The sequence below is a fragment of the Helicoverpa zea genome, chromosome 1 (assembly GCF_022581195.2).
Source record: "Helicoverpa zea isolate HzStark_Cry1AcR chromosome 1, ilHelZeax1.1, whole genome shotgun sequence".
In the NCBI taxonomy this organism is placed as follows: Eukaryota; Metazoa; Arthropoda; class Insecta; order Lepidoptera; family Noctuidae; genus Helicoverpa; species Helicoverpa zea.
In genome coordinates this window covers 9,821,426-9,830,750 of record NC_061452.1, presented here as the reverse complement: position 1 = coordinate 9,830,750, position 9,325 = coordinate 9,821,426, and the positions used below count along the sequence as shown (strand labels likewise).

At 35.2% G+C, this 9,325-nt stretch overlaps 4 protein-coding genes across 4 annotated transcripts; 3 read left to right on the top strand and 1 right to left on the bottom strand.

Annotated features, from left to right (window-relative positions):
• Positions 1-556: 556 nt before the first annotated feature.
• LOC124640401 (39S ribosomal protein L53, mitochondrial) lies at positions 557-2,070 on the top strand. Its single transcript, XM_047178203.1, has 3 exons — positions 557-771; positions 1,398-1,525; positions 1,615-2,070. The coding sequence occupies exons 1-3, from the start codon at positions 626-628 to the stop codon at positions 1,770-1,772; spliced, it is 432 nt and encodes a 143-aa protein (XP_047034159.1). The 5' UTR covers positions 557-625; the 3' UTR covers positions 1,773-2,070.
• Positions 1,788-2,070, top strand: LOC124640487. Its single transcript, XM_047178306.1, has one exon. It carries the CDS (start codon positions 1,788-1,790, stop codon positions 1,965-1,967), a length of 180 nt encoding a protein of 59 aa, XP_047034262.1. The 3' UTR covers positions 1,968-2,070.
• A 109-nt stretch (positions 2,071-2,179) lies between these two features.
• Positions 2,180-7,391, bottom strand: LOC124639989 (eukaryotic translation initiation factor 3 subunit E). The gene is made up of 9 exons (XM_047177582.1): positions 7,176-7,391; positions 6,953-7,069; positions 6,340-6,507; positions 5,975-6,097; positions 3,241-3,482; positions 3,024-3,158; positions 2,744-2,938; positions 2,427-2,661; positions 2,180-2,338 (listed from the first exon to the last, which is right to left on the bottom strand). The coding sequence occupies exons 1-9, from the start codon at positions 7,269-7,271 to the stop codon at positions 2,312-2,314; spliced, it is 1,338 nt and encodes a 445-aa protein (XP_047033538.1). The 5' UTR covers positions 7,272-7,391; the 3' UTR covers positions 2,180-2,311.
• On the top strand, positions 3,898-5,650 carry LOC124639914 (zinc finger protein 184-like). Its single transcript, XM_047177457.1, has 3 exons — positions 3,898-5,008; positions 5,164-5,335; positions 5,488-5,650. Exons 1-3 carry the CDS (start codon positions 3,909-3,911, stop codon positions 5,587-5,589), a joined length of 1,374 nt encoding a protein of 457 aa, XP_047033413.1. The 5' UTR covers positions 3,898-3,908; the 3' UTR covers positions 5,590-5,650.
• Positions 7,392-9,325: the final 1,934 nt, after the last annotated feature.

Sequence of the window (9,325 nt, the reverse complement as noted above, 5' to 3'; positions counted from 1 at the left end):
ATGGTCTCAATACAAAAATGCAATGACTACGGCGACGCTTATGACATTATCTATCTATTGAATGAATTTTAATTTAATTAATCTAAATTCACGTTTAAACTACCTTCTAAGCGTAATTATAACATTAATTAGTCACTAATATTTTTGCAATGATACAGAATTTAACTTCTTTGACTTACTTTTCTTTTAACGCAGTTATGTAAATGTTTTAGTAAAATAGTATTTTAAATCGCTCACAGATAAGTTTGCTCAAAATAAACATTTTAGGAGATCTTTAAGAAAAACCGTGATTTTATGGCCGATTTATAGGCAATGGTATGGAACCCTACATGCGGGAGTTCCACTCGTACTTGGCCGGTTTTTTATTGCATATGCATAATCATCAATCAATTTTGATTCTCCAAATGCTGTTATGCGTCATGACAATAGATTGTACTGCTTATGGGAAAAAAACAGTACTTTTTCTTGTGTTTCATCCATTTTCATCGCACATGAATAAAAATCACGGACTATCGACAAAATATATCATCTGTGGTATCACATTTTATGTCTGCCGCCCTGCTCTACTTATTTATTGATCAATCCCAGCTGCTACCCATATACATAATTATATTTTGGGAAAACTATGTCTATCCCATACAGTGGAACACTTAGAAGATCTGGAGGCGTAGTATCTGCTATTGGAAAACAGCTAAGACTCGTCAATTTGAAAGCTGCTAAGAGAATTACAGTCAAATTTGACCCATTTGGTGATAATGTAACACATACAAGGTAAGGCCGATTGAAATTTTATTTATATATATGCCATGCCATAGTGACATTTGACGGCGTACACCAAAAGAGGTACATCTTTACTTATTTCCAATATTTAAGCAGATTCCTGCCCAATCAATTATTCGATTTTTTTCACATAAACACATTCATAACCTTTAAAATCGGCTGAGAATAATGAAAAAATGTCATAGACTATCTGGCATGTCTACCAGACATTTCTTTAGCCAATATCAGAAATAGTTGAAGAATTTTAAACCTGCTCTTATTAGCTTTAGCTCATACTTAATAAGCAATCTAAAAGGTTGTGTGGTGTATCATAGGTTGTGCTATTAATGGATAAGTTCTCTGTGATATTGGACATAATTATTATACTATCTCAATTCACTAGCTAACTTGCCTTAACATTGTTTTGATACATTTAATCTTGGTACTGCAATGTATAACCAAATGTGATTCAGCACCATATCAAACAAGACAATTTAATGCTTATTCAATTCTTGAACAACTAGAAAAGATTTGGGAGTCTGATTTGGGCTGAAAACAACAATATTTTGGAATTCATACCTATGACAGTTGTTATTATAGTAAATAAGTTTTTAGTGATTTAAAATATATTTTTTCAGGAATTTCCTTCATTACATAAGCTCAACAAAAATTAGTTTGACTAATCCCAATTGCGCACTGAAAACAGAAATTGTTTGCGACCGCAGTGAGCCTACTGTTGATATCACATTAACACCTTCAATTGCAGGTAATTATAATCTATTTAGCATGAATACTTTTGTCATCTGTACAGTTTATGAAGTTCCTTTATTTATGCAATTTGTTTTTTTTTTTCAGAGACGGCCAAAATAAAAAACGTTACATTAAAAAGTGGGAACCTCACCTGTTTAGAAATTTTACAATTGTTGAACAAACATATCTCATCACTGGCCCCAGTGGAACAGCCAGCAGCTACAATCCAAACCAAAACAGAAAAGAAGACCAAAAGGAAGTAGATAATATCATACAAGATGACGAGGTCAAATAAAGGCAATCTAAATGTAGTGGAAGAGCTCTACAACCAGATTCCAGCATTTACAGATGTATTTTCTGAAGACACATTCTACATATTTGTTGTATTCTTTGTAATGTCAACAATATTGGTTGCTTTTATTCTGTCTAAGTTCATTACTATCAAACCTGTAGAATAGTTGTTAGAATGTATGGATAAATATTTATGTTTAAAATTACAGTAAAGTTTAAAAATGTATCAATTTACATATAAATAAAACAGTACCTTTATTAATTACAAAATATTGCTTTAATTTTACAGACTCTTTAGTTATCATTAAGGGAAAACCTGATTGGAATATTGGAAGCAAGTTTAGAGGTTGGTTTTAGGATTTCGAAATAAAATACGAGCTTATAGTATAAATATGTATATGTAATAAAAATTGCTTCATAGATGGGCTGAAGTACATAATGTTATTTCTTTGAGACGATTCTTACGCAAGTAATGCTAGTTCGGAATTATTTTATCAAATGAATGTTAAGCTTAAAATTCTTGAGTTCCCCAACGAATCTGAAACAGAAATTAAAAAAAAATTGAGAACTGAAGGATTAAATTGATTGTGTTGGATCATATCCATGTATGTATCAATTATACTTACATCTTGGTTACGGGTTTTCTGTTTACGTTCTACTAACGACGTCAGCGCTTCAGATCGGACAGCGAGTGAGTCGATCCTTTCCACAAGTTGTTGGTATGGGGACAAAGGTTGGGCCCCCATCACAACATGACCTAACTTGGAGTCGATCTTGGCGTCCAGACGCGCATTACGAATCAAGTTTACAATCCAGCATTCAGCCTCATCTGGCTGCATGTTCAAATTCTCAGCTAACATTCTGTAATATCACAATTAATTTATAACAAGATATAAAAAAAAATACAGAAAATAAAGTATCTTTTTTGTCATCTTATACACACCCAATACTGATGACTTGGTGAATACGACAGAAAGTTTCGAAAATCATAAGGCGAGCATTTTCAACAAACTCTTCTAGACACGCAATCAAGAAAAAGTCGGTCAAAAGTACTGCTTGGCACTGGTTCAACTTCCGGCGGGCAGCTTCGAAGTCAAAGTTTACATAGAGATGCTCTATAAACTCCGTGATGGGGTCTCTAAAAATATGACGTAATTGATACTATTAATTTTTCAAAAGTACACTTGTATGGATAGTGGAGTTATTCATAAATATTTACACACCTATAAGTGTAGGCTTCTTGCTGAATTACTTTGACCAAGTCCTTCAAGGCGTTCCTTCGGGAACGGTTAATAATAACAGCAGTCGCCAAATAACGCAGGATATGCGGGCACATCGTTTGGATGGCATTCAAGTACCTGTAAGAAAAATAACATGAATTATGAAACAAGAATAAAAACAGGTAAGTAAGCAGATACAGGGTAATAAGTGGTTACTCACAGAGGCTTGTACAAAAACATCTCAATGATGAGGTCTCGCCCCTTGACGTGGTTGAAAAATACGAAAAGTGACCAGTGCACAAGCCAAGTGCGCTGCTGAAGGGCTTGCATATTGTTGGCAGTTGCTCCTGCTCCACCATTATCAATGAACTCTCGCAACTTCGTCAAGTCGTCTAGGGCACCATCCCAATTTTGTACCAAGATCTCACTAGCGAGTTTGCCCCATAGAACAGACAAGTAGTTCTGAAAGCAAAAATATTACTTCAAATATAGTTCGGCCATTCAGAGAATGCGTTCCTGACACGTCGCGATTGAACTGACGACGTAATAACATTCATTGATTATTGATATAATAATGTTGTTTTAATGCTCCTCAATTGTTAAAACGGTAAACAACCAGCAAAAATATTTTTATCGTAACTGCAACGCCATTGCAAAGTTACGTCGTCAGTTCAATCGCGACGTGTCAGGAACGCATTCTCTGAATGGCCGAACTATAGTATATGAGTAACAAGGAAGATCGTAAGTAATTTCGATACAACCGCCCTGTTATCTATGAAGAACAATATGCATATGTAACCTTTTTTGACATCTATTAGGCACTTATTTTCAGCCATTAATGAAAAGTAAAAATAAAAAAAATACTCTGTCTCTGTGGCATGTACAAAAATGTCAGCCTCATCAAAATTAATAATTCATAAATTTGAAGCGGCTGGGGTTAATTTTAAATCGTTACATATTTCCATAGAAGATGAAGGGAGTTCTACACCTTCTACCAAATACAGTAAATGGCTGGATGGCAAAGTGCAAGAGAAAAAGAAAGAAACTGATAAGTCTTCACGCTTAGTAGTAAAAATCGTTTCGGGAAATGATTTTGATAGATTTAATTTAGATGCAAGTGCAAAAGCAATTGAATCGCCTGAATCTTACATAACGAATGTTTATTCCGAGTCTTCAATGCTACACAAAGATGAACTTACTTATAAATTAGGTGAAAAAGATCAAGACATAAGTTACTATCATGAAGAATCAAGAGATACACTCCTATCAAATCAACAAACATTTGAAACAAATATACGTTACGAGAATGATTTACAGTTTTATTTGAAAAATAAGTGCAAATTAAATAATCCAGGAATTTATTTGAGTCCTTTAGAACACAGCCTTGAAAAAGTCAAAGAGAACAACGCTCGTATTATGGAAAATATACATATGCTTAATAGAACCCTGAATTATACTAAGAAGAAAGAGATACTGGACATTGTTTGTCCCAAAACTATAAGATCATTTCCCTGTAACACATGTGGGAAATGTTTTGTATACGAGACTGGTTTAAGAAGACATTATTCTATGAGACATGCTATGGCGGAGGCACAACCTCGCTGGCAAGTGGTCTGGACCTGTATTCAATGTTTCCAGGTGTGGCCACGCCAAGACCAAGCTTTGAAACATTCCTCTGAGTGTTGTAAATCAAATAATGCTGATTGTGTTAGAGAGATCAAAACTTCTTCCTTGCTGCAATGTGAATTTTGCGAGAAAGTATTTACGAGCATTCCTAGATTATTACGACATTCAAAAAATCATACTACAGCAAATAATTACGAGTGCAATGCATGTGGGATGTCATTTATATCTTACAAAACAGCTGAACAACATTGGATATTATGCCCATGGTTGAACATGTATTACAGTTTTTCATTACCAAAACTATTGCTTTGTAATGCATGTGATCGTAAATTCAGAAATTATGAACAATTGTATAATCATAGGTGAGTCTAAACCTTAAATTATACATTTTTAGTGTAGTATTTTTTCTAACTTTGCTACTTGAGATATTTTTCCATGTAAAGATAGATATACACCTTTCAATTTGGCAAGACCATTTTTTTCAAACAGTGCTTATAAAAATTTGATTGATTTTCAGATACAAAGTTGGCCACTTCATGACTAAAACACATCAGGACAGCTCAAAATCCCTTGGTATTTTGGTCTACCAATGTGAAATATGTGGTCAATGGTATTCTTCAACAGCACCATTGAAGGTTCATAAAAATCAATTCCATCCTAAACATGATATGGGATTGCAGTGCAGAATGGTATGTGTGTACTAATTAACATTTTTATTTTATACAATTAAGTTTATATGTAACTTCAAATAAAATTAATTACTTGATTACAAACACAATATTAGCTTACATGGTGTAGAGGCAATAATTTATTTTAACTAGGCTGCTTATTTATGCTACAGGATAAAACCTATCAAGATAATCAAAACTACTGTATCTCCAATGAAAATGAAGTTTATGTAAATCAAGGTGAAGAGATTATGAAAGTAGCAGATGAACAATGAAAAATAAATATATAGAAGAATACATGCATTTAGTTCTGAAATAAAAACTTTATAAAATAAATGGATAGTTTAAATGTAGAATATGTTTTATCATTATGAGTTAGATGGCAGACAGGCTAATCTAATAGGGGATATATAAAGAGGAGCTAAGTAACAGCCACATGGATCGATTGATCATAAGATTCAGCTACACTTGGGCCAGTCTACATCTAACAGCTTTGGCAGTTGTTACGGGTAATTTGAAGCGACAAAGTCATGTCTAACCAAGGCTAGTTGGGTAGGCAAGGTAAATCAATTGGGATTATATCCAGGTGTGGAAAGTAAGGCCCTCTGTAAAATGCTGTCTTGTTAATCATTACTATAGTTAATTCTTATCAAATCTTACCTTGTCAGTCGGGCACATCACCAGCTGGCAGAAATAGAGATAGGACGCTGATTCAACGTAGTTACCACACTCGTATCGGTATTTGGCCAACCGATACATGCTGTCAATCATCTCAACTTTGAACTGTAAATACATAAAAGGTTTAGAATAATCTGGATGTTAAAAATAAAATTATGAATAACAAAATAAATTATTTATATAGATTAAACTCGCTCTCCAAGTTAAAAGCACCAATCTAACAGCCTACGATATGGAATCTTGCATTATTGAAACATTTCTTGTGACTTTTTGTCGTTAAAATATATTCAGTACTTCCATAATTACTGTGTACAGCACAATTGTTATTATTTAATCAGGCTAGTTACCTCAAACTCCTTGTTAGTAGTAAGATGGTTGATGAGAGTCTTGGGGTCTCTCATGGTCTCTACTGTCTTCATGACATCATCTCTTTGCATGAGTCTCAAAACTGGCTCCACAGCATCCTGGAGCTCTTGCAGCTGGGAGAGAACTACCCCTCTTCTCGCTTTAATCTCCTGGAAATATTAAATAAATCATTACTGAAATTTATATGATGCTGTGGGGGTTAAAACACTATTTTTTTTTGTAAGGAATATCAAACAACTCAATTAATTATCGTAGAAATAATGTATAGGCATTTAGTTTGAGGAATGAAAATAAATTGCTTATTAGATAAGAATAGCTTAGTTGAAGTATGTATAAAGCAAATTATGGGTGTGAGAGAAAGTACAATATATATGGTAGCAAAAATTAGAAATTATTTTGTATCAATTAGGAGAAGCTAAGAAGTACCTTACTGGTAGGAATTTTTGAATAGAGTTGTAATTATTATTTATACTGAGTTCCTACATTGGTATTCATAATAATTAAACAGACAGTATTTGGTTATATTTTGAATGTTTCAATACCTTGAAACAAAGAATTTAGCATTATAAAGGCCAGTCATTCAGTGCATCTTACCTCAGGGGTGTCCTCATCAGGGTAAAGCATTTTCCTGATATCAATAACATAATCAATCATGTTAGTCTTGCTAAGAATCTCTAGTTTGGCTTGCAGGAGCTCCGATTGGTCGTAAGTCTGAAAGTGAAGTTATGTACATGATAAGTATTTAACCAGCTAATTGTACACTACCTCAATTTCTAATAAATATGTCCAATCATACAGGTTAACTTGTGTAACTCACTTCTTTAGCAGCCAAAAACTCAAGTAATGGAAACACTAAATGCCGGTCTAGGTATTGACCTATTTTGAACGTTAAATCAAACTTGGAATAACTCATTTTGGCGGTTTTGCTTCACTTTATCTCAAGTTGTACAATTATTTACTCGTAAAAGTAAAAATTAAGTCCTATGCATTGAATGCATGGCACTTGGAAAGAAATGCCAAAGTGACAACTCCTCAAGATGTTGCTTTCCGTGCATGAGCTTAAGTTTATCTTTTCATTATTATTTGTCTCTGTTGCTCTACACTAACGTTACTATTTTATATCTCTTTCTAATGCTCATAAATTGATCATCGTTGGATCGTGTACCGGAAATTTATAACCTTAAAATGATATTTCTCTTTGTCTATGATTGTACGTAAATTTTAGGAAACGGAAGTAGTAATGTTGCGTCAGTATTCAAAATGTATATTTTTGTTATTTATTAATACCTAATATTTTACTTAAATAGAAGTGACCTAATTCTTATAAAATTTATCGTAATGTAGTATAAACTGGGGATTGTTGATGCATGTCCAACAAGTAAAATTCTCTGAGGCCATGAGAGTCCCTGCGCAACCAAAGCTGACTTGCTTTTTTACCTGACTGAAAAAGTAGAAAATCCAGTGTTTAGTCACGCGATATTAGGTTGTTATGAAGATTATTTTGTTGTGGGACTAAGGGGCCCGGCCTATTTTTATCGTCTAAGCTGCCCCTAAGGTATTATAGGGTAGGTATAAGGTATATCAGTATTTTTTCTTTCCTAGTTTATGTTACAGGAGTTATTAAGTAAATATATATATTATATATATATTTTTTTTTTACAGTTTTGACAAATTTACTTTAATCAGGTTTCATCAGAAAATTACAGTTCATCTTACCGAATTGATACATATTATGTTGGTTTGAAAGAACTTAATTAAATAACAATGTGGTTCAGTTTATGAAAATATTTACATGACGTAAAAAAAAAGCCTTATTTATACATATATACAACTAAAAAATGGCATCAAAAAACTCCTCATCGCTGCCCACCGGGAGTGTACCCAAGAGGCTGGCAGCATTGCCACGTTGTATGGCAATGCTTAATTTTTGACCAAAATAAAAACCAGCCTTTGGGTCACTTGAAGTGTCAGCAAGTCGCTTTGCCAGATCTTTAAAAAGCAGATGAGCACTTGGACCCCACGGCCCGAGGGTTTCAACCCCAAACGGCTCAAAGGTATAGTTACAAACCAGGGTGCTATATTTGCGCCGTTTGAGGTTCTCTGCAGCCGCAGCAGCGGAACCAGCACATCGCGCCGAGCTAGGAAGGTGAGATGGTGCAAGAGTATCGACACAAGTCGCGTCCCATACTAAAGACCTACCCATCTTCCACGGGAACAACGACATACCGTCTGGTCTCTTGCCATCGTCGCGTGCCAGACCACTGGGTTCTAATATGGCTGGAACGCCTACGGCAACAAGAGCACGACGGATTATGTCATTGATATTCGCATGCCATGCAAATCGTCCCGCGCTGCGGCTGCACGACAAGCCGTGGTGTCCAAGGCTGCTGACAGCTTCACCACAGTGGCAGCGGTGAGGAGAGCAGCACGGAGCACCCAAACGCAAGCAAACAGCAAGCCGGAAAGTGGTGTCGTCAAACAATGTGCCTATGTTTGACGACGGAAGTGCCAGAAGCCATAGACCCGACTCCCATTCGCCCACAGCCAGAAGGCGCGCTCGCTCTGCAGAAGAAATTGACGTATTTAGCAGATTATTCCGTATAACTCTGCAGAGCGGCTCATCCCACTGTCTCTGGGAGGACGGGTTGACGGGTGGATCAGTATTCGGGCAGGTGATTTTCCAAGCCTCTACAGCCTCAGTCAGACATGGTACCTCGCAATTGGCCAGTGTGATAGGAAGAATTTTCAATTGTGTGCTTCCATAGACTGGAAGCACGCAAATAGTACGTTAATTTTGGGCCAAAACAACAATATCTAATGATTGTGATAGCTGAGTGCATGTTAATTTGGAGTAGCCTGTCCGAAATATGATTGAAATTTTGTATTTTATCATGAATAAAATTCGAGAATGAATTTTCAAATATTGGGGAACCGAGGAGACGAAGAGAACTCTTGTCAATTAATTTG

Excerpts from the sequence above, each read along its gene's own strand:
- LOC124640401 (XM_047178203.1), top strand. The coding sequence starts at position 626 with ATGTCTATCCCATACAGTGGAACACTTAGAAGATCTGGAGGCGTAGTA. Across the intron at positions 772-1,397 it reads GATAATGTAACACATACAAG|GAATTTCCTTCATTACATAA; the intron begins GTAAGGCCGATT and ends ATATTTTTTCAG. Across the intron at positions 1,526-1,614 it reads ATTAACACCTTCAATTGCAG|AGACGGCCAAAATAAAAAAC; the intron begins GTAATTATAATC and ends TTTTTTTTTCAG.
- LOC124639989 (XM_047177582.1), bottom strand. The coding sequence starts at position 7,271 with ATGAGTTATTCCAAGTTTGATTTAACGTTCAAAATAGGTCAATACCTA. Across the intron at positions 3,159-3,240 it reads ATGTTTTTGTACAAGCCTCT|GTACTTGAATGCCATCCAAA; the intron begins GTGAGTAACCAC and ends TTTTTCTTACAG. Across the intron at positions 2,339-2,426 it reads AGAAAACCCGTAACCAAGAT|ATTCGTTGGGGAACTCAAGA; the intron begins GTAAGTATAATT and ends TTTCTGTTTCAG.
- LOC124640487 (XM_047178306.1), top strand. The coding sequence starts at position 1,788 with ATGACGAGGTCAAATAAAGGCAATCTAAATGTAGTGGAAGAGCTCTAC.
- LOC124639914 (XM_047177457.1), top strand. The coding sequence starts at position 3,909 with ATGTCAGCCTCATCAAAATTAATAATTCATAAATTTGAAGCGGCTGGG. Across the intron at positions 5,009-5,163 it reads GAACAATTGTATAATCATAG|ATACAAAGTTGGCCACTTCA; the intron begins GTGAGTCTAAAC and ends ATTGATTTTCAG. Across the intron at positions 5,336-5,487 it reads TGGGATTGCAGTGCAGAATG|GATAAAACCTATCAAGATAA; the intron begins GTATGTGTGTAC and ends TTTATGCTACAG.